Source organism: Nannospalax galili, unplaced genomic scaffold, assembly GCF_000622305.1.
Source record: "Nannospalax galili isolate Female #2095 unplaced genomic scaffold, S.galili_v1.0 scaffold139, whole genome shotgun sequence".
In the NCBI taxonomy this organism is placed as follows: domain Eukaryota; kingdom Metazoa; phylum Chordata; class Mammalia; order Rodentia; family Spalacidae; genus Nannospalax; species Nannospalax galili.
The window spans coordinates 5,859,741-5,882,304 of record NW_008345884.1 but is presented as its reverse complement, the minus strand read 5'-3'; the positions used below and the strand labels follow the sequence as shown (position 1 = coordinate 5,882,304).

The 22,564-nt window shown below is 39.2% G+C and overlaps 1 protein-coding gene and 1 pseudogene across 3 annotated transcripts in view; one reads left to right on the top strand and one right to left on the bottom strand.

Annotated features, from left to right (window-relative positions):
• The window catches only part of C7 (complement C7), a 68,531-nt gene that overhangs the window by 5,196 nt on the left and 40,771 nt on the right, over positions 1 to 22,564 (bottom strand). For all 3 annotated transcript variants that reach the window (XM_008842124.3, XM_017800347.2, XM_029567809.1), the window contains 6 exons: positions 19,348 to 19,576; positions 17,404 to 17,575; positions 14,609 to 14,696; positions 9,133 to 9,265; positions 5,776 to 5,967; positions 214 to 304 (listed from right to left, as the gene is read on the bottom strand). In XM_008842124.3, coding sequence (XP_008840346.1) covers positions 214 to 304; positions 5,776 to 5,967; positions 9,133 to 9,265; positions 14,609 to 14,696; positions 17,404 to 17,575; positions 19,348 to 19,576 — 905 coding nt within the window. The remainder of the gene's footprint in view (positions 1 to 213; positions 305 to 5,775; positions 5,968 to 9,132; positions 9,266 to 14,608; positions 14,697 to 17,403; positions 17,576 to 19,347; positions 19,577 to 22,564) is intronic.
• On the top strand, positions 12,765 to 13,350 carry LOC103741358 (annotated as a pseudogene).

Sequence of the window (22,564 nt, the reverse complement as noted above, 5' to 3'; positions counted from 1 at the left end):
ATATTCAAGCAGTCCTGTCCTTCACTCTTTCTCCCAGCCAGATGAGAATCCTGTTTAACACTAACACCATGGCTGATAGCTTATGACTTGTGACAGGCAGCAGTAGGCCAAATTATGGTAAGCTATACCTTCAATTCAAAAGGCTATAAGAAGTCATCTCATTTACCTTGGATAAAATAAAATGGAGAAGCAAGTGGAAAAGACAGAGCTTACCCACATTCATAGGGCATTTTACAAACACATTTTGAATTCTGCAGTTTCTCCCAGAGCTGACACTCAGGCACTGTTGGTGTTAAAGTGGTTTCTAAAAGAAAAGCAAAAGAGAGATGCAATCATTAAGGGAATAAGCATTTCTTCACAGTAGAAAGGGTATCATTTCAGTTTCTGAATCAGAATCTACAGTATTCTGAACTACAATGGTTTCCTATAGTCAAAAATATACATAATAAAGCTATAACAAATTTTACAGAGGAACACTATAAATATTTCCACTGGTGATAACAGATGCCATTTCCTAAGCATGTTCAGTTGGTCATGCACTGTTTATACATTGTGATATTTAATTTTGCTAACAAGTACCCATTTAAGCAACAACAAAAAAAAAAACTAAGGACCAAGGAAATTTGGAAATTAATGCTATTTCAAAAATTTAACAATTCTGCATGGTCAGACTGAAACCCACATATGTTTGAATCCAAAGATAGCAATGCTGGCTTCCTTTCAAGAAGCTGACACCTGCCCAGTGTGGTGGTACACGCCTTTAATCTCAGCACTTGGGAGGCAGAGGCAGGATGATCTCTATGAGTCTGTGGCCATCCTGGTCTATATAGCAAGTTCCAGGACAGCCAGGGAAACAAAGTGAGACCCTGTCTCAAAAAACAAACAAGAAGTTGACAAATTGTTTGCTGTTTTCAATGGCCTTTTTGCCAAGAGCCCATCAAAAGCCACAAAGAAACACATTGGAGAATTCTCTGGTGCTTAAGGAGTGCCGTAGCCTCTCCCCTGCAAAGCCCAGGTGGTCTTCCAGCTCACTGAAGTCCAGAAGTGCTCGTGTCAAGTGTCTCCCTCTATCATTCTCCACTTTCTATTTATTTTTTATGTGTATTAGTGTTTTGCCTGCATGTATGTAAGTGCACCCATGTCAGGCAATGCTCACAGAGCTCAAAGAGGGTGTCAGATCCCCTAGAACTGAAGTTAAGGGAAATTGCTAGCCAATGTGTGTGCTGGGAACTTATCCCTGATCTCCTGGGAAAGCAGCTAGTGCACTTAACCGCTGAACCATCTCTTCAGCCCCCTCCACCTTATTTTTTGAGCTAGGGTTTGTCTCTGAACCTTGACTTTTTGGCTATACTGGCTGTCCACCAAGGCTCTCGAATCCACCTGTGTGTATGCCAGTCAACACTGGCATTATAGGCATACACTACCATGCCTACCTTTTATACAGGTACTGAGGAAATGAACTCAAGTCCTCATGCTTACACAGCAAGCACTTTACCCACTGAGCCACTTCCCAAGCCCCATATTTAACTGATATTTTAAAACACCAACTTTGGAAGCTAATAAATAAGGAAAATTTTGTTTGTTATAGGTTTATTTTAAGGGTAGTTATTATTATCCACATCTTCAGAAAAACACATAGGTCTAAAAAAAATCCTTAATTAAAACAAACCACAATATCATTTTCTACTGAGTGGGAGAAAATTCATACTAAATTATGCTATAAAATGACAGAAGCAAACATTTCAGAGAGAGAACTATTTAATCTCCTTAGAACAAAAGTACACTCTCATTAAGTATATATTGTTCTGTTTTATTTTAGAATTACAGGTACAGGTGCATTACTTTACACAAACCAAGTAAACTCATATTTATGCTTCAGGGCATATAGAAAACAAGGCAATTGGAGCTAGAAAGATGGCTCAGTGGTTAAGAGCACTGGTTGCTCTTGGAGAGGACCAAGGTTCAGTTCCCACCACCCACATGGCAGCTAACAACCGTCCCTAACTCCAGTTCCAGGGAACCCAATGCCCTCTACTGACCTTCACAGGCATTGCACAACACAGCTGCACCTACCTACATACAGGCAATACACTCATACATATAAAATAAATGATAATAAATAAAATGTTTAAAAAAGAAAACAAAACAATTGTCTTCTGATCTGGGGTTCTGACAGCTAAAGAGCATATTAGAGCTGAAATGGAAGATATTTGATTAGAACTGCTCTGCCCCCTCCTCTTTCCACCAGCCCATGTCTACACTCAGCAGTACAGAGCTCTTTTTCACTGTAACCATCTCACTGTATCACCATATAAAATCTAGTAATTCATCCTCATAAGAAAAGACAGATTTCACCATTGGATGTAAAATCTTACACTCAATGAGAGGCAAGAGCAGCCCTTTTGGGGGGTATAGAAATAAGTATTTAGAATACAATTGGAAATTAGGTTTAGAAAATGGTAGTAATAAGGTCTCATCTGGGATCTATGACTTCTCCAGCCACAGATATTTGTCTAGGTTTGCAGTACAAGGCATGAATTCCATCCTATTGAGTGGGTGCACTCAAGAAATATTGCATAAAACAGCATCAAGTGAGCTTTCCTTCTTCCCTGCATTTAATTGTTAAAAACATAATATTTCCATTTACTAAAAATATAAAACACAAATAATGTATGTTCTCCCTCATTTGTGGATCTTAGCACCAAATCTTTATGTGTGAGTATATATCCTGATGTAACTGCAGGATCCAGGAAAATGGAAAGAAGCCACAGAGGTAAAGGGAAAGGAGCCTGAGAGAGAGAGAGATAATAGGAGACAGGTGTTACCTAGAGTGAATTGAGTTAAAATGGAGTTATTAAACTAGGAAGGGAAAGGAAGGTTATACAAGAAACCATGGCAATAAAGGGGAAGAAGGAGTTTAAGAGATGGGGGATCATGGAAGACAAGTACTATCAAGAGAGAAATGGGGAAAATGGGGGTACTTTAACTAGGGAGGGAAGAGGGAGAGTTATACAAGGAAAGAGAAAAGAAGAGAGATAAATAACACTTAGCTGGTGTAAAAAAAAAAAAACAGAGGGAAATGTATTAGCTCAAAAGTCTACTGAAAAATATACCTACAATATCTGTGTACCAGGCGTGATGGTACATGCCCTTTATCACAGCACTCAGGAGGCAGAGGCAGGCAGATCTCTGTGAGATGGAGGCCAGCCTGGTCTACATAGTGAGTTCTAGGTAGTCTGGGGCTATGAGAGACTCTGTCAAAAAGAAAAGACCTACATCATATAGTAATACAGCAGCTATACATGAGTACATGTGTACAGCTGAAGGATGAATAGATAGATAAATAGATAGATAGATAGATAGATAGATAGATAGATAGATAGAGATATCAATGATATAGACATAGATACAGATACAGATGATACAGATACAGATACAGATACAGATATAGATACAGATATAGAGACACAATGCCAGACAGGAGAAACCTCCCTTCCAGTTGTTGGTCAGGATAATCCAAGAGACTCCCCAAATAACACAGGCTATTGCCACAGTCCTTAATCATCTCCCAGAACCTGAAGGTAGGACCCCATTGTGAAAGACAGGACATACTTAGGATACTGGACATGAAACAATGGAGCTGGAACTGACTTGGAAGCCTCTTCCTTGAAGACTACTAACTCAGTTTTGGAGGACACTGTGCAAGATGCTAAGAGAAAAAAAATCAATCAATGGTCCAACCCCAGTTTTAAAACCTAATAACCACAATGATGGGCACCGAAAACTATATTGGTGTAGTAGTAGCACTTTTATCTTGGGGATAACCAACGGATACCTAATTGGACTTAAAGTCCACTCAATAGGAGAGAGCTCATGTGTGGCACTGTAAACATAGCCAAATACACATGGCTGGAGAGGTCATAGATCTTAGAAAAAAAAGAAGTCTGTTACATCCCTAGACAAATGTAATTTCTTACTATATGCTAAATATGGGTCCTTATGTTTACAGACAAATAATGCCAGTCACCACTCATCAAAGAAACTTCTTTTGCAACAGATGGAGACTATTACAGAGTTCCACAACTGGTCACACACAGAGAATAAGTGTCTGTGAGATGGCCAGGCCTAAGTGACTCATCTAAAATGGAACTGATAAAATTAAAAAATAAAATAAAATAATTAAAAAATGAGATGGAACTGCTGCACCTGGAACATAGTGGAAAGGGAACAGAGCAAATACTAATATATCTCTCAGCTCTCACCAGTGAAGCTTCCTCATGCAACAGAGGGTGATGTACACAGAAGGCCACACCTGGTAGAGAATAAGAGACTACAGAGCATGGGTCCCTGGACAGGACTCCTATATTAAACCTCACCCTCACAGGGCTCAGGGACTACTGCAGAAGAGGGGGGCAACGATTTTAAGAACCAGGGGAAAGAGGTTCATGGCCATAAGAAAACAGAGTCTTACAGGCTCCTGAGTCCTTGCTCATATGGATTTACAGCAATGACGACAGCCATGAATACTCAATCAGACAAAAACCAACATAGAACTGGGGAAATTGGCAGAAGGCCACAATTTTGGTGAGGAACTACTGGCAGCTGATCACTGCTGGGTGAGGGAGAGTTGATCTTTAAGTGAGTGATGCTAGATAGGCTGAACGGGCTCCAGTGAATGAACTCACACCAAGGGACATCTGAATACACAAACTTGACTCGTTAACTATTAACATATGTGACAAAATGCATGGAAGTCCTGTGGGCAAGCTATGGGGGTGCAGATACAGAAGGGAGAGCTAAATATGATTATGAGGTATTAAATTCACAAAAACTCAATAAAATATATTTTAAAAAAGAATATTTGGCTTGGGATTGAGAGAAAATCTCCAGCAATTTCTGAAATGGCCTTAAACATACTTTCATCTGCCATTTTATATTCTATATTTTTGTAAAGTCGCATTTTCAGTATTAACAATTATAAAATCAAAATATTAATCAACTATAAAAAACATTAAAGATGCTCTATGTATTGCAGTATCAAATATTCAACCAGATTTAATTCCTTATTTAAAAAATAAACAAGCACATTCATCTCATCAGTATGCAACTTTCTTGTCTTTAATAAATTGTAAATTTCTATGTATATCAAAAATATACATATAAACAAAGAAAAAAAATGGGAATTTTTTAATTTAGCCAATTTTTAAATATATCTTAAAATATATAGTTTGGTTTTCTAAATTATCTTCTATCTTGGCTCTTAAAATAACATTGTCATTTGCTTAGTGTTTAAAATACTAGATTGTTAGAATTCCACTGCCAAGAGCAACTTCATAAACCACAATACTTGTCTTTGAATAATGTCTACTTTGTAGTGTTAAATATAAATACTTCATGAAATTTCAGCTTCGATAATATCAATAACTTCTTTGAGAGTCCAGAAATAAAACAAAATTTTAAATTATCTTAACTCTGTATTTAGTAAATCAGAAGAAAATAAAAAAATCAGCTCTCAAAAAGCCTTCCTTTTCTTGGCCCCCTAACAGTATAAAGTTGTCCTTTCACATAGAGGACTTAAGTTCAATGTGCCATCCTTTCCTGTCCCTTGAGTCTACTGTGCCATGTGAATAGCTGTTAAAGAGCCTACTGACCTCTTTCTCCTAAGAGGCCAGATGGAGAGAATGATCCACAGTGACACAGCACCATGAAGGTCACTGTAACAACTGTCACTTGTCTGAGCACAGGTAGCCTTGAAGAGACACAGAAACCACTCACCTTTCTGCACACACTGGGTGTTCTTCATGTCAGGACTCCACTTGAGGCTGGAGCCGCAGAGAAATGCTGAAGGGCCTTCTAAGGTCAGGCCACCTGCACAGGAAAGGGTCACCTTCTCACCAACTGTGTAGAAAGCTTTCTGGGGGTGACTCTGCATGCCTTTTGTCAGTACAGGCAGCGTGCACACGATTTCTGAAAAGAAAGCAGCATGCAAGGGTCATTGCTTCCCTAAACCATCTTTTAAAAAACAGCTTTAAATCATGCTAATACACATGTTCTACTTTTTCACATCAGAGGACAAGCAGGAAAAAAGAGTCTACTAAAGGCACACACCACAGTGCCTGACATGTGTTTGACCAACTAATGACTGGCGACAAAACAGCTGTCATCTCCTTTCCCTGCCCTCAAAGCAATGTGACAACCTAAAATGAACAAGCCTACAAATAGAGTCCCAAAGCCCAGCCTGCTGCTAAAATCAGCTCTCACAGCTGCCACTTATCTCTGCAGTGTCGTGACGCCCCACCAGAATTTTCCCAAGAGCTTTATTCATTTGAATATCATTAGCTCTAATTAGATATGTTACTATCTAAAATTTTTAAAGCACTACCTTTCACCTTGCAGCTATAAAAGCGTTCAGTGTTCTTTCATTTCCCATCTCAATCTTTTCTTACCCAATGACATTCACTGGCTCGAATCTCCTACTTAAAATAAGCAGCAAGAAAAATGAGGCCTATACATAGGAGAACAGGTCAGAAATCATGATCGAAAACAAAACCTTTGCAATGTCCCTCATGGGCAGACTTTGGATGGTGCTCTATAAAACACTGTTTTGTTTCTGCACTGTCAATATCGAAAAAAACTCATTCATTCATTTACTCAAGCACAACCTTTATCACTAATTGAGTGCTTCTATGTTGCCAAATGTGTTGAGTACTGATAGAGAAAAGCTAAGAGGAAGTCACATATTAGACATCCAAAAGGCTAGTAGTCTGTAATTGAGTTTATTTTTGGCATGATAGATCTGCCAGAGTCTATCATGGAATTGTTTTGCCAAACAAACAGGAAGCCTACACAAAATTCAAAGAAAAATGTTTCTGAGAATCAGAACATTGTCAAAGGCATGCAGTTTCAAAGGTCCAACATTCCAGAAGGAAGAGAAACTTCAGGTGGTAATTTCAGCATTTGGTAATGCTTTTCCCTCTTGAAGTGTCTGTAAATTTGAAAAAAACATTAAAAGAAAGAAAATATGGGGGCTGGAGAGATAGCTCAGCAGTTAAGAGCACTGGCTGCTCTTGTAGACCAGGGTTCAGTTCCCAGCACTCACAAGGCAACTAATAACCATCCATAACTCCAGTTCCAAGAGATTCAACAACTTCTTCTGGCCTCTGTGGGCAATGCACACACAGGTACACTTACATGCCTTCAGGCAAAACACTCATGCACATAAAATTTTTTTGATTAAAAGCAAAACATAAGAATGATCAAAGTTTGACCAAAAAAAAAAATACAATAGAAATAAATCCACAAGAAATATAGATAATTAAATAGGCCTTTTAAAAAGTGCAATATGGTGAGAAATCTAAATGAAGCCAGGTGTGGTGTCTCACATCAGTACTTGGGAGCATGAGGCAGGAGGATAGCCATGAATTCAGGTTGGGTGAATTCAATGTCACCCTGGGCTACAGAGAAATTCTGCCTCAAAAAAAGAAAAGAAAACACTAAATAAGATAGAAAACTTCAACAAAAATTGGAAAATATTAAAAACAGAAAAATTAAGATTTCAACAGAATTCTTAAAAGATCACCACAATTGTAGAGATAATTCACAAGTAAAAAATAAATCAATAGACATATTTAGAATGAAAAACAATATAGGAGCTGGAGAGATGACTCAGCGGTTAAGAGAATTGGCTGCTCTTGCAGGGGACAGGGTTCAATTCCCAGCACCCACATGCAGCTAACAACCATCTTTAACTCCAGTTCCAGAGGAATTTGACACCCTCTTTTGACCTTCGTGGGCATTGCACAACAGGGATGCACTTACATACATGCAGGTAATATACTCATATATATAAAATAAAAATAATAAAATAAAAATATTAGAAAAACAAAGAACAAAAAGTATCATATAGAGTTTCTCAGACTCTGTTGGGAGCATACATTATTGCAAGCACATGGAAGACTGAAGGGCTGACAAAATCATAATGTATGCATGCCTAGCATGTACACTCAATGACTCAAAGAGCTGCTATTGGGTATACTCCCAGTGAAAAAACATGAATGTTTGCACTGCAGTTTTCCCATATAGAATAAAAAGAACAACTGACTTAAGAAAAATATATCTCTACAGTCCTGGCTATCCATCTACTGAACAAACTTGTATTCAAACTGAGATATAGGCCAAAGAATAGATTTAGATGGTGAAATGCCACATGTCCCTACAAGCCTATATCTGAACAGACTTCTATTCAAAGCATTTAGGGAAGTAGATGGGCTGTGATACTACACTAGTAAGTAAACTTTAAAGAATAAACTGGCCATGATAATTTATGCTTGTAATCCTAGAACTTGTGAGACAGGAGCCTAGGATACAGAGTGAGAGACACCCCTGACCCCAGCAAAATAAAAATAAAATAAAATAGAAAAGAAAAAGAATGTGCTCATTATCTTAGTCTAAAAGCCCCACAACCTACTTCAATTTGTACCAGGGGACTTGAAAACTGCAGTAAAACTGACCTCATTGAATGGAGCATTATCAGGTAGAGACGGATTATTAGAGATAATCGACTCCAGGATTACTGGAGTCACTCCAAAAGCTAAGAACCTGTGATGGTTAATATTGACTGATAGGATCTAAATCACCTACAAGACAAATTTTTGGTCATGTGTATGAGGAAGTTTCTAGATTGAGTTGACTCGGGTGTAAGATACACCCTAACTGTGGATGGCACTTTTCCATAGACTGGTCTTCTTGAACTGAAAAAGAACAAGAGTTCTGAGCGCAAGCATTCATCTCTCCCTGATCCTGAATGTGGATGCAATGTGACTAACCACCTAAAGTTCCTGCCACCCAGACTTCATCATCATGAAGACTGTACCCTCAAACTATGAGCCAACATAAACTTTTCCTTGCTTAAGTTGTTTTTAATCAGATATTTTTGTCACAGGAATGAGAAAAGTACCTAATATAAGCTGATATCCACCTTTTAGGAAAAGGTCAAGATTAGGGGCAGATGACTATTTGTCCCATGTTATTACTATTATACTAGTAATTAAACTCTAAAGAATAATGATTATCTTGATTCACTTCTTTCCCATCATTCTCTTCTTGTTACATACTACAGCCAAGGCCACTCACTCTGACAATGCATTTTCCCAAGAAGCCACTGTAAATCTTCTCCACATCTGGCAACTGGGTCTCCAATAAGAGAATATCCTTCATTGCAAGTATATATTATGTTTTTCCCAACAGGAAACATGGTACCTTCATCCTAGACAAAAGTGAAAGGTGGGAAAAGGTAGAATCTGTCCATTTTGCATTAACATAATGTTTCTTTAGTTTTATTTGACCTAGAAAACATAATTAACTTTAATCATCAGGCAACCTCCATTCAAAGTAATGTAGAGAATTTCTATAAAACATTTTCCTTGTGTAGTTCCATTCAACGACACAAGTACCACCAATTGAAATAAAGCCATTTAATGCCAACATATTATAATGTATGGATTTCTCCCAAAATACCAAGCACTGCACTAAGCATTTTACTAAAATTACTTAGTGCGCACTGTTCAAGTAATTTCTTTCCCTTACACTTTTATAGTTTGTCATCAGATTTGGGAAGAATTTTTGTTTATCAACTCTTTACATGAAGGAGTTCTTTTCTATTGATTGACAATACTACCTAATAAATGTCAGTATAGATACAGAAATGTCTATATCATCTCAGCATCTTCATGAAAGTTTTTTTCACTGATGATTGTTTTTCTTGTTCCCTTATTTGTTTTTTTCTTTTGAGGTAGGGTCTCACTGGTCTCACTGACCCGGAATTCACTACAGAACACAAGCTGTCCTCAACCTCAGAATCCTCAGACCTCTACCTCCCAAGTGCTGGGATTACAGGCATACGCCGTGGCACACCTGGCTCACTGATGACTTTCAAAGAAACATAGTGCTGATCTTCTATTATACAGTATAAGTACAAAAATATTGCTACAAGTGGATCAGGTTTAAGATATTAGCCTATAATTTGGAGATGTGAGCTGTCCTGTGAGGCAAAGAATTTCAAGTCTCAGCCTGTGAGGGGATGATTACACTCATTTAGGTTCTTGGTTCCTTTCCTTACTCTCTGGTTCTCTGGAACCCCAGGGTATACTGAAGACACTCAGGCCTGGGGTAGGGTTTGGATCTGGTATCTCATCCAGATCTGACCTAGGAGTCAGAACCCAATTTCCTGATTCTTCCCTCTCATTAACAATTGACTATCCATGGCCTTGTCAGTCTCCTTCATAGAAGCTGAGAAGAATCAATGGATTGAAGAAAATGGGGAAGATTACATGTTAATCTTTCGCTATAGCCCCTAGGTGCTCTTCTGCTTTGCAACAGGTACTTCTCTATGGAGAAATTTAACTCAGCACCATCCAAATTTATTTCTGTATAAGAACCACTTATAGTAATTACAAAAGAGACTCTCAGGCTCTACCCCAAACCTACTAAATCAGTAAAAGTGGAGGACAGGTGTCAAGCAGCAGTCTCTATTTTTAAGTTCCCTAAGTGACTCTATGTGGCCAGTCTAGGGAGCAGTATTTGAAAATGTTGGGTCCTAAAAGGACACAACAGTTTTGTGGGTTGCTAAGGTATCTGGGTTTGTACTATCCTGGTCTTTAAGCATTTTTGACTGGGAGCTCCATGGATCATGGTGACATCATGGAACTTTCTAACCCTTTTCTCTCTCCTCCTTCCTCTGCCTTCCCATTTTCTCAACAGTACCTACTTGGGCAAACTTAAGCAAATGTTCAATGATTGTAAACTTAAAGACCTAGAATTTAAGAAGCAGAATTGCTCATGTAGAAAATAAAGCTGACATCACGGAGAACATCCTTGTGAATACATGTCTCTTATGTGAGTCATAAAGAGATGTTACTAAAATTTGAGGCCCAAGTTCCATATAGGAAAGACTGAGAACTAACGAAGACAATCCCAAAGTCAAGTAAAGCCACCGCAGTGAAAACTGGCAGATGACCAGTGTTCTTTTGTGAACAAGAAAACTGCTGAAAGAACAATGCCTTATATCTCATCACAATGCCCTACATACTATCATAATACCTACATCCCATCACAATACCTACATCTCATCACAATGCCCTACATCCCATCATAATATCTACATCCCATTACAATGCCTACATGTCAGCAAAAATGCCTACATCCCATCACAGTGCCCTACATCCCATTACAATGTCTACATCCCATTAAAATGCCCTACATCTCATCACAATGCCGTACATCCCATCACAATACTTACATCTCATCACAATGCCCTACATCTCATCATAATGTCAATATCACATCAAAAGGCTTACATCTCATCACAGTGCCCTACATGCTATCACAATTCCAAACTACATCCCATCACAATGCCTACATCTCATCACAATGCCCTACATTCCATCACAATACCTATATCTCATCACAATGTCTACATCTCATCACAATGCCCTACATGCCATTACAATGTCCTACATCCCATCACAATACCTACATCTCATCACAATGACCTACATATCATTCATGACAATGCCTACATCGCATCAAAATGCTTACATCTCATCACAGTGTCACAGTGCCCTACACACCATCACAATTCCCTACATCTAATCACAATGCCCTACATGTCATCACAATGTCCTACATCCCATCACAATGCCTTACATCTCATCACAATGCCCTACATTCCATCACAATGCCTATATCTCATCACAATGTCTACATCTCATCACAATGCCCTAATGCCTACATCCCATCACAATGCCCTACATCTCATCACAATGCCCTACATTCCATCACAATGCCCTACATCCCATCACAATGCCATACATCCCATCACAATACCTACATCTCATCACAATGCCTTACATCCCATCATAATATCTACATCTCATCACAATGCCCTACATGCCATCACAATTCCCTATGTCTTATCATAATGCCTATATCTCATCACAATGACCTACATCCCATCACAATGCCCTATATCTCATCACAATGCCTGCATCTCATCACAGTGCTTACATCTCATCACAGCACCCTACATCTCATCACAGTGCTTACATCTCATCAGTGTTTATATCTCATCACAGTGCCCTACATCTCATCACAATGCCTACATCTCATCCTGCATCTCATCACAATGCCTACATCTCATCAAACAGTGGCTAACCAACTCTGGGGACAAACAAAACACTTCATCCCAAGATAAAATTTATTTTTAAAAAAAGAAAAAGCCTAGGTGAACAGTATCTGTAGGAGGGGGTCAGTGGGTATCTGCCAGGCACCGGACCTGGAGACCTTTGCACAGGTGTGCCATTCTTCTGCAGCCAACTTCCTCAAAGTGCTAACCTAATATCAACCACCCTGGCTAGAGACAAATGACGTAGCAGTTACACCAATGGACAATAAACAGCTCAGCCTTCAGGGCCAATAGGGGAGGTTCCAGGGGGTATAAAGAAAAGCCCTTTGTATGCAATAAACAAGCTTGCTTGCTTACTGCACAGTGAGTCTCCCAGAGTCTGTGTCATTGACTTTGCGCCTACTTTCCCCCTGCCCCCATGGGTAATCCAGAGACACCCAAAGGGCTAGCCAACCCCTGAGCCACACAGCAACAAGTATCGATATAGGTGTACTCCTGACCCACGTGTCTTGTGGTTCCACTGGGGAAGACTTGAACCCCGCACTCAGAAGTATTAAGAAGATATGATTTTCCAAAGCCAACTATGAAAACATTTATCATTGGAATTAGAGGCATAACAAATGATGGGAAGATGATACTGCCTAAGAACATGCACAAACACATTCCAAATCGCAGCATCATAGCTCAGGATGACTTCTTCAAGCTAGCATCTGAGATAGAGACAGATGAAAATGGATTTTTCAGTATGATGTGCTTGAAGCATTTAACATGGAAAAAATGATGTCAGTCATTTCCTGCTGGGTGGAAAACCCAGGGCTCTCTATGGGACCAACAGTGTTGGGAAGTCCTGAAGGGGTTCCCATTTTAATCACCAAGGGTTTCCTTCTCTTTAGTTATAAGCCACTTGAAACTGTACAGAGTAGAAGTTATTTTCTGACCATCCCATATGAACAATGTAAGAGGAGGAGGAATACAAGGGTATATGAGCCCCAGACCCCACAGGGTACTTTGATGGCCACATGTGACCCTTGTACTTAAAGCATGGACAAGAAATGAACAACATCATCTCAGAGATTGTTTACCTAGATGGAACAAAACCTAAAGAGGACCTCTTTGCACAAGTATATGAAGATGTCATACAAGAACTAGAGAAACAAAACAGCTTGTAAGTAACAGCAAAAAAGATGGACTACATAAGTCCTTCTAGGATAAAACTCAAAGGAATAGACTTAAGAACATTAAGCATGCAGCATGTGTGGCACCTGTGGTACAGTGACATCTTTTCTCTATGTTTATTTTTATCTCACATACTTTTCCCAACATGTAGAACAATGTGAACTCTGCCATTGGACAGGAATCGACCTTTATGACTTTCTCTACATGAGTGGTTTTCAAACCTTACTGACAGGAACCTAGAGTAAGAAGAAGAATTACATTGCAGTTCAACGATGTGTGATCTGTTGTGTGTATTTTTGTGTATGTGCATAACTGTGTGTCCAAGTTTATATGTATATGTGCGTATTTGTGCACACACATCATACGCTACAAAATTAACCCTGTATGGTATACACTGATCTTTTCTAATTTTTTTCTACTGATTATAATGTGCAATTTGGGAAATGCTGCTGTCCACAATTCCAGACTATAATCACAAACTGCAATTAATAGTATTACCCAGAGTAGCAGTCACACTGACTAAATCAGCAATTTACTACAGTACCTGGAGTTTTATGTGTTTTGTTATCATTTGTTTTCTTCCATTTGTCTTATACTAGTGTGTCTCTTATGCTGAAGATTTTGATATTCATAGAATAATTTTGCTGTGTTTTACTTGGATTTCTGAAACCAGCAGCTTAATATCACAAAAATGCAGTTTCTTTGACTGTATGTAGTATCAGGGCCTTTTTTGAAAAGTACAGGCAGGGGACAGGAATCATGATTTTTTAATGTCTCTTTCAATGTTTGAATTAAAATGCTGTATGCATGTAGTGCAGCAGCCATAATTCAAATATGAAGTTTTGTTTGTTAATATAAACAGATTACCCATAATCATCTCAGTTCTTATAAAATATATTTTCTTATTGGAGAAATAAGAACTTTTTTCAACTTCAATAATAAAGAAAATTCTCTAGTTTTAAGAATTTGTTTGTACATTCATACTTAATGGCATGAATACATCTTAAATTCAACAGGTAACGGTTTGATTTCCCATGCTACAGAAGGAATACTGCCTTCTGCAAAATTTGAAATGCCTTAGGCCAAGAGAGAAAAGTTACAAACTAAATCCTTCACTACTACTGAAGTTAAAATTCGCATATGAAATATTTTAGCACTATTTCACTATAAAAGAAGTAAACAGATTGTGGCCAAGTAGAGAAATAGAACTTGGAATATTTATAAGGGAGAAAATATCTTTTCATAACCAACTTGAACAAATCCATCTTTTAAGGCAGGAGGTGGTGAGCAGAATTCTTTTGGAACCAGAGACAAAGGAAAGCAATGTGGTTCCAGTAATCTGAAAAAAAAAAAAACAGAAACAAAAGGAAATTAATGTGATTCATTTCCAGTTTAGCTGATATTTTGCATTACACTGAATTTTTCCATTACATATGAAGATATGTAAGTAGAAAGAACAAGGACATTGGTGTATATTTTTGTTATTCTCAGAACCAAATATGTGACCGTGTCTCATGTTTTTAAAAAAAAAAGCATAAACCCAATCTAGTAATATTGAAATCATTAGATAATGCATCTATGTTGCATGATTTCTAGAGTTAATCTGTCTCAGATATCACTTTCTCCTGCTATTGAGTTTTGAAATACCTTTTTATTTATTTTGTGGGGGTGTTGGGGTGGGGGTGTACACAGTGCCCATGTGGAAGTCAGAGGACAACTTGCAGAAGTCAATTCTCTCCTTCCACCATGTGGGTTCCAGGGCTTGAACTCAGATTGTCAGTCTTGGCAGCAAGTGCCTTTACCCACTAAGCCATCTCACTGGCCCCCTGATATCCCTTTAACACAAAATTAATTCTGTTTGATGGAAGAATACCAAACCAAAAAGCAAGATGGAGGACAGAGGCCCTTAATGTCACATCACCAATGCCATTCCTGAATATTTACCATCACCATAATCATCTCTACAGCAGCTTATAATAATGGAGACATCCATCACTAGACAGTGATTGTCCACAGTGCTTCTACAGTCCTTGTACTACCACTATCATCTCCACTTCACTGGATGAAATCTGAGGGACAGCAACTCAAAGAGCCTGTGTTACTGAACTCCTTATCCTTTACAACACTGTGAGGAAACACAGAAATGTGAAGTAGTAATCAAAATGTTCCTGTTTGTGCTGATTAGGAGGATACTTCCCCTCCTTTAAGCAACAGTGAAGAGCCCTGCAATGCTTCCCTTAGGATGCCCCCCTCTTTCTAACTGTGTCTAAAGGCAGGGAAAATGGGTTCACTGCGACAGAGACCTGATCTCATAATCTCATCCCATTGATGGTACATGTGTATTCTTCTCCCACTATAACCCCAATGCCTTTTCTCTTCCTCAGTTAAGAGATACTAGTTACAGCCAGACATGGTGGCGCATGCTTTTAATCCCAGCACTTGGGAGGCAGAGGCAGGCAAATCTCCATGAGTTCAAGGCCAGCCTAGTCTACAAAGGAAGTTCCAGGTGAGCTGGGTCTACAGGGAGACCCTGTCAAAAAAAGAGAAATGAGAGTCAGACAGAGACAGAGACAGAGAGGCTGGTTATGCCAGGAGTAGTGGCACACAACTTGAATCCCAGCACTCGGGAGGCAGAGGCGGATGGATCTCTGTGAGTTTAAGGCCAGTCTGGTCTACATAGTTCCAGGCCGGCTGGGGCTACAGAAAGAACCTGTCTCAAAAAAAAGAGCTATTTGTTATTGTTGGTTTGCAATACATGGGTGACCTGGGATCAAAGAATCCTATGTCTCAATGCATCTCTAAACTCCCACCAGAGAAGTTTCTTTATGCAGCAGATGGTATTAACACAGAAACACACAATTGGCCAATGTGCAGAGAACAAGAGGCCATAGACTGCTTATCCATGACTAGGACACCTATTTTGAAACTTCTGCCTCCCAAGGCTCAGGGATCATTGCAGAAGAGGAGGCAGAAAGATTACAAGAGCCAGAAGGGGTAGATGACCACATGGAAACAAAGTCTTCCAGCAGCTGGTCAGTTACTCGTATGAACTCACAGCAATGGTAACAGTATGCACAAGTCCTATACAAGCTCAAATCAAACAAAATCCCAGCAAAGACATGGGGAAGTGAGTGAAAAATCCCAGCCCAACATAAGGAGCTTCTAACAATTGATGGCTGCTGGGAGGGAGAAAGACAGTGTCTTACAGAGATGGAACTCTTGGTGGGCCCAGTGGATGAATCCACACTGAAAGACATTTGGGGACACAAATCAAACTCTATAGGCTGTGTTTTATATACATAAGATTATACAGTAAATTTGGTGGGGGCAGTGGAGTAAGGTTCAGATAAAGAAAGGAATCTAAATGCCACCAAACTACATTGTATGAAAACTGCAAAAATTCAAATAAAAATATATACTGAAAAATAAATAAAATAAAATAGAATCTTGTGTCTTTCTACCACATACTCAAGCACATCGTTTCTTTCTTTAACTCAACACAACTTTCAAATAATCTATTAAAACATTATGCCTAGTTTCTGAACACAAGAATACTGGTATAAAGAAACCTGTCAGAAAAACTATGCGTGCTGGCACACACACCTGTAATCCTAACACTTGGGAAGTGGAGGCAGGAGAATCAGAAATCCAAAGATTTCCTCAGCTATATAGTGATTTTGAGGATACCCTGTACTACAATGAGACCCCGTCTCTAGCTAATTAACTAATTTTTTTTCAAAAAAGGCAAAAATTTTGCCACAGAATTATGCCACAGGGGTACAATTGAGCCAACAAGCATTTTTGAGATAGCTTTTGCAGAGTCCTTGCAAACGTAAAATTAGTACCAGATGATCACTAAGATAGTTGGGCAAAATATCATCCATCTAAAGCAGCTGACTTTCTTCTTAACCCAGAAAATAACTAGGAGGCAATGATAGATCTGAAAAATAATTCATTCACTGAAGCTTTCTGTGTGCCAGGCACTGTACTGATCACTTTGCATGCTTAATCTCATTTAACTGTTATAGAGGTCTGGTCTCCATTACCGTAAATTCTCCAGATCCTGGTCTTCACATTGCCTGCTTTCTGTTGTTTCTCCAATACAAGTCTTTCCACCCCCACTAGGAGGGGGATTATTGCATTCTCTGCTCCTTGTTTTCTTCCCTTGAACACAGGGTCCCCAAGAGGACCAGCAGCTCCAACTTCCATCAACTCCTCCTGTAATAAAAGAAAGGCTTTTCACTAAATTCTGGAGAGGAAGACTTCAAAGCTTACTGCTATACCTCTTGCTAATGTGCTTTCTGGGGAATAGATAATGGCCTTGTGAGAAAAAAAAAAAAAAGGCATGATGTAGGAGCCCTGATATTTACTGGTTCATAGCACTGAACAAATTATTCAAACTTTTTGTGACTTTGCTATTCTCCAAGAATCTCATAGTGTTTGCTGAGGGTTTTCACAATAGCCAGATGGGCTCTAATCACTGATTAGGAATATTGATATCAAGGCTACTTCAGAGAAATTCTTACAATAATATCATGTGTGCTAATTATTTTATAACAGAATCAAAGCATTTTCACACTTATCATATGACCAAAGTGAGAAGAGAGAGATTTTAACCATTCCCACTTCATAGACATGAAATCTAAGACAAAGTGGTCAAATATTCAGTCATTTAATGACTTCCAAGAGTCATGTTTATGTAATGGCTTAGTCTTCTGAGCCCAGACTCCATCCCCACCACAGTCTCTCAACAAGGCAAGTAAGTTCCTAAAGCTAAGGCACTGACTTATCTTGAAGAGAACAGGACCTCCTGGATCTTTCATTTTCTAACCCCAGATCTGATGCCATACAAAGTGAGCAAATGCATAAGTTGAGGAAACACTTAAATCACTAGCTTTACCTCCTGTCAGCATCCTTCTCCAATCTGAAAATACTTCCTTAACACATCTTTAACTTCAGACCCTGAGTCAATCCTACTTCTAGTGTTTCCCCCCATCATATCTCTCAAAGGGAGAGCTTTCCTTTCCTAGTTAAACTGTGCTCATAAATAAAGATTGTATCTTGTCAGTACGTAGGTGGATTTGCTGCTCCTGAACTACTTCTGTGTCACCACATTCCTCCCATCTCAGCGCACACACACACACACACACACACACACACACACACACACACACACTTCAGTATCAATGTGATATTGAAACAAAAACAAATTTGCTAAATTTGTTTACTAAAACCAAACAAATTTGCATAATATTTTCCCATCACCTTCCCTATACTGTCACAATTAGAATGCAGTTAAGAACCTAGTCCCCTGACTACACTGTTGATAGGCAATAACAGCTTAATGTACAGTGATTGCTAGTTCAACCCTTACCAGCAAGGTTCTTCCATTTTAACAATCTAAGACACAAAAGACTAAATCATGGTGGTGGAATTTCAATGAACAAGGCCAGGCTACTTGGGGAGATATTTGGGGATAAAGATATGCATCTACTCACAACCATTGTTTAGTCATGTATGTATCTAATATCAAATGTATTGGTAACATTTATGAATATATCAGTGTCTGAGGATATAAAGAAAGAATCAAACAGAAAATATTTGCAAATATTGACTGATGGTACACAATACAAAATAATAGAGATGTGTCAAAAAGCTTCAGATAAAGATCCACAGACCAGTGTTGAAACAAAACCTTATTGAGATAATTATGAAAAGATGGGAGACATTTTAAACATAATTCTATTCTAATAGAGAATTGGGACTCAAAATCACAGTGGGATTTTTAATTCAGGTGAAAAAGAAGAGAAACAGAAAAGCCCTTAGCTTTAAAAACTATAATCTGGAGATGGAACATGGAGAGAAAATCTGAGTTCAAATGCAGCTCCATGTCTTCATTACACAAAGCAGCACCTGTCAGGGTACAGAGTGAAAAGACAACTCCCTTCTCAACATTTCCCTCATGGTGAGTAAAAACTTGTTACACTGACCTGCTTGATTCCCCACTAGGACTCCTTGCTCACATGCCACACCAAATGTGTACGGTTTGCAGTGGCACTGGCACTGTGTCCCCCCAACAGTAGTTAGGCCACCGTTTTGGCAAGGCTGGCAATGGCAGGGGTCGAATTCATCCAGATACTCCTCAAGGGCCCGTTTCAGGTACAGTCTTTTCACAGAGGCACAAGGCACTTCCTTGACCAGTTCATATAACGGCATCAGCTATACAAGTAAAGACATCATGGTCAGTGCTCAGAGTTCTGGGCAAGAACCTGCTTCTTTCATATGTAGGCACAATCCCAAAGAAACAAACTCAAAAGACACTCCTGTTCTCATTGCATTAGCCCCTACAGTGTGTGGGACTATGCCTCAGAATCCTACTATAGTCCCCAAAGTGAGAATAGTACCATTTCTTCCTATTCATATCTGATTGTGATAAAGTTTAATTTATAAATCAGGTACACTATGTGTAGTGGTTTGAATGAGACTATCCCCCATATGCTCTAAGTATTTGGACATTTTGTCCACAGTCGGTGGTACTGTTTTGGGAGGTCTTAAAAAGTGTGGCTGTGCTAGAAGAAGCACATCACTGGGGGCAGGGCTTAGAGAGTTCTTAAGCCTTGCTGGATCTCGATTTACTCTCTTGCTTCCTGTGCCTGCTTGAAAATGTAGACCCTAGCTTCCACACCTCCTCCAGCCACCTCTGCCACCATGCCTCCCTACCATGATGGACTCTTGCCCCTTTGGAACCATAAGCTCAAATAAACTCTTCCTTCTATAAATTTCTTTTGTTTCTATCACAGCAACAAAAAAATAACTAATACAGTAACTAGTACCAGGAGTGTGGTGTTGGCTGTGAAGAACCTGACCAGGTTGGGTTTTAGAAGAATGTGGAAGACTTTGGAAGTTTGGACTAGAAAAGTAATTGAATGCTGTAAACAGAGCTTACCAGGCCATTCTAGTAGGCTCCTGGAAGTAAGTGCTAAGAACAATGTAATTCCCAAGGGAAATAAGGACTTAAGCAGCACTTGGGATATTTTGGCAAAGAGTCTGGCTGGAGTCTGCCCACAGCCAAAAAGCTTGCCTGAGACTAAGTTGAAAAGCAATGGACTAATCTCTCTGGTAGAAGAAATTTCAAGACAGCCTAACATAGAAATGGTGGCATGGCTATTAATTGTGAATATTATGCAGATCTACTGAAAAAGAGCAAATGGAGAATGGATAATTTGCATTGAAAAAAAGAACTAGGAAGATAAATGTTGGAGCTCTGGCATGTGCTCAGGAGAATCCTTTGATAAGAAAATTAAAGTGATTAAGGAAAGGCCTAGAGATTTACACTTAAACAATGAAGACAACACCTCCAGGGCAAGACCACACCCAGCTAAGACTCCAACTTGTGAAGGGAAAATGCTGCAGGGGCCACTGAAGAGAAAAGCTTCTAAGATGGATAAAGAAGGCTGGGGTCCATCCCAAACTTGCAGTCAAACTTGACCAGTTCACCTGGTGCTGCTTTAGAAGGCATGAAAGATGCAAGAGTGAAGGGTCATCAGTTCTTCCTCTGCAGTTTCAGAGAGCTGCTGAGGCCAGGCAGCATGCAGCAGGGGTTCGTCTGCATAAAGAAGGCCCTAATAAGCCATTTTGTGAAGCTGTGAAAGTGAAGCTTGGTTGGCAATGGAGACATCAAGAAGACATTTATGATGTCAGAGCTATGAGGTATCTGCCAAGACCTACATACAGGGACTGGTACCAGCCCAAGAGAGAGATGTATGTTTCATGCAGCAAAGTTAGAGAGGTGGAGCCATCTAAGCCATTTGGAAGTAAAGTCCCAGAAGTTGAATGTGGAGTACTGAACTTGGTGTTTCTCCTGCTGGTTTTTGGTCTTGTTTTGGTCTGGAATTTCCTCACTATGCCTCTATTCCTCCTTTTTGGAATGGGAATGTGTATTATTTGGTTCCTTTTTGGAATGGGAATGTGTATCTGGTTCCACTGAGTGTTGGGAGTATGTAATTTGTCTTTCGATTTTACAGGGGCTTACAGTTAAGTGATTTCCCTGACTTTCAGAAGAGACTTTGGACTGTGGACTTTTGAGTAGTATCGAGACTGGTAAAGACTATGGGGACTTTTAAAGTTGGACTAAATGTATTTAGCATTTTTTGTGGTCATGAGCCTCTGTGAGCCAGGGGGTGGAATGTGGAGATTTGAATGAGAAAGTCCCCCCATAGGCTCCAAGTATTTGGACATTTTTGCCCCCAGTTGGTAGCACTGTTTTTGGAGGTCTTAGAAGGTATGGCTATCCTGGAGGAAGCACATCATTGGGCTCAGGCTTAGAGAGTTCTTAAGTCTTTCTGGATCTTGAGTTGCTCTCTTACTTCCTGTGCCTGCTTGAAGATGTAGAGCCTAGTTTCCACTACTCCTCCAGCCACCTCTGCCACTATGCCTCCCCATCATGATAGACTCTTGCCCCTCTGGAACTGTAAGCTCAAATAAACTCTTCCTTCCATAAATTGCTTTGGTCAGTGTTTCTATCACAGCAACAGAAAAGTAACTAACACAGTATGAGACTAACAACAATAAATAATAACAAAATAAAGCAAAATAAAAAACTAAAAGCATATCTAAAATCATGAACTTCATATTTCTGGATTTTTCCATTTAACATCTTCAGACCATGATTTACTTGAAACTTAGGAAAGTGAAACTGCTAAGTAGAGGCAAAGTGAAACTGTTAAGTGGGGGCTATTATACAATTGTTTCATGTCTAAATTTTTTAAAAAAGAAATTCTCTCTCCTTACATTAAAATCAAGACATAGGAAAAAATAGAATCAGATAGGGGGAAAACAGTTTTTTATATCTTGTGTGTATGCATAAAATTAGAAAACAAACACAAAACACAGAACATTCATTCTAGTTAATGGAAGATTGTTTTGAAGACAGTACATTATCACCTCCTTAGGGGACAGAAGAGAAGGAAATGTGCTTAAATTACAGCAAAGAAGCAGGTACAATTACACTTAGAATTCAATTTCCTGTTGCAGATTTAATATGTCTCTTTTGTGGAGACTGTGGGCCCTCTCCTGCAGAAATTTAAAACAAGTAAACATTGTTACTTTGTGTTAGGTATTTCAGAAAAAAAGCAACTCTGAAGTCACAGATGTGCTGGCTAAACTTTAGCAGTGGCTAGTCTCCCAGGAGCAAAAAGCCTCTGCTTG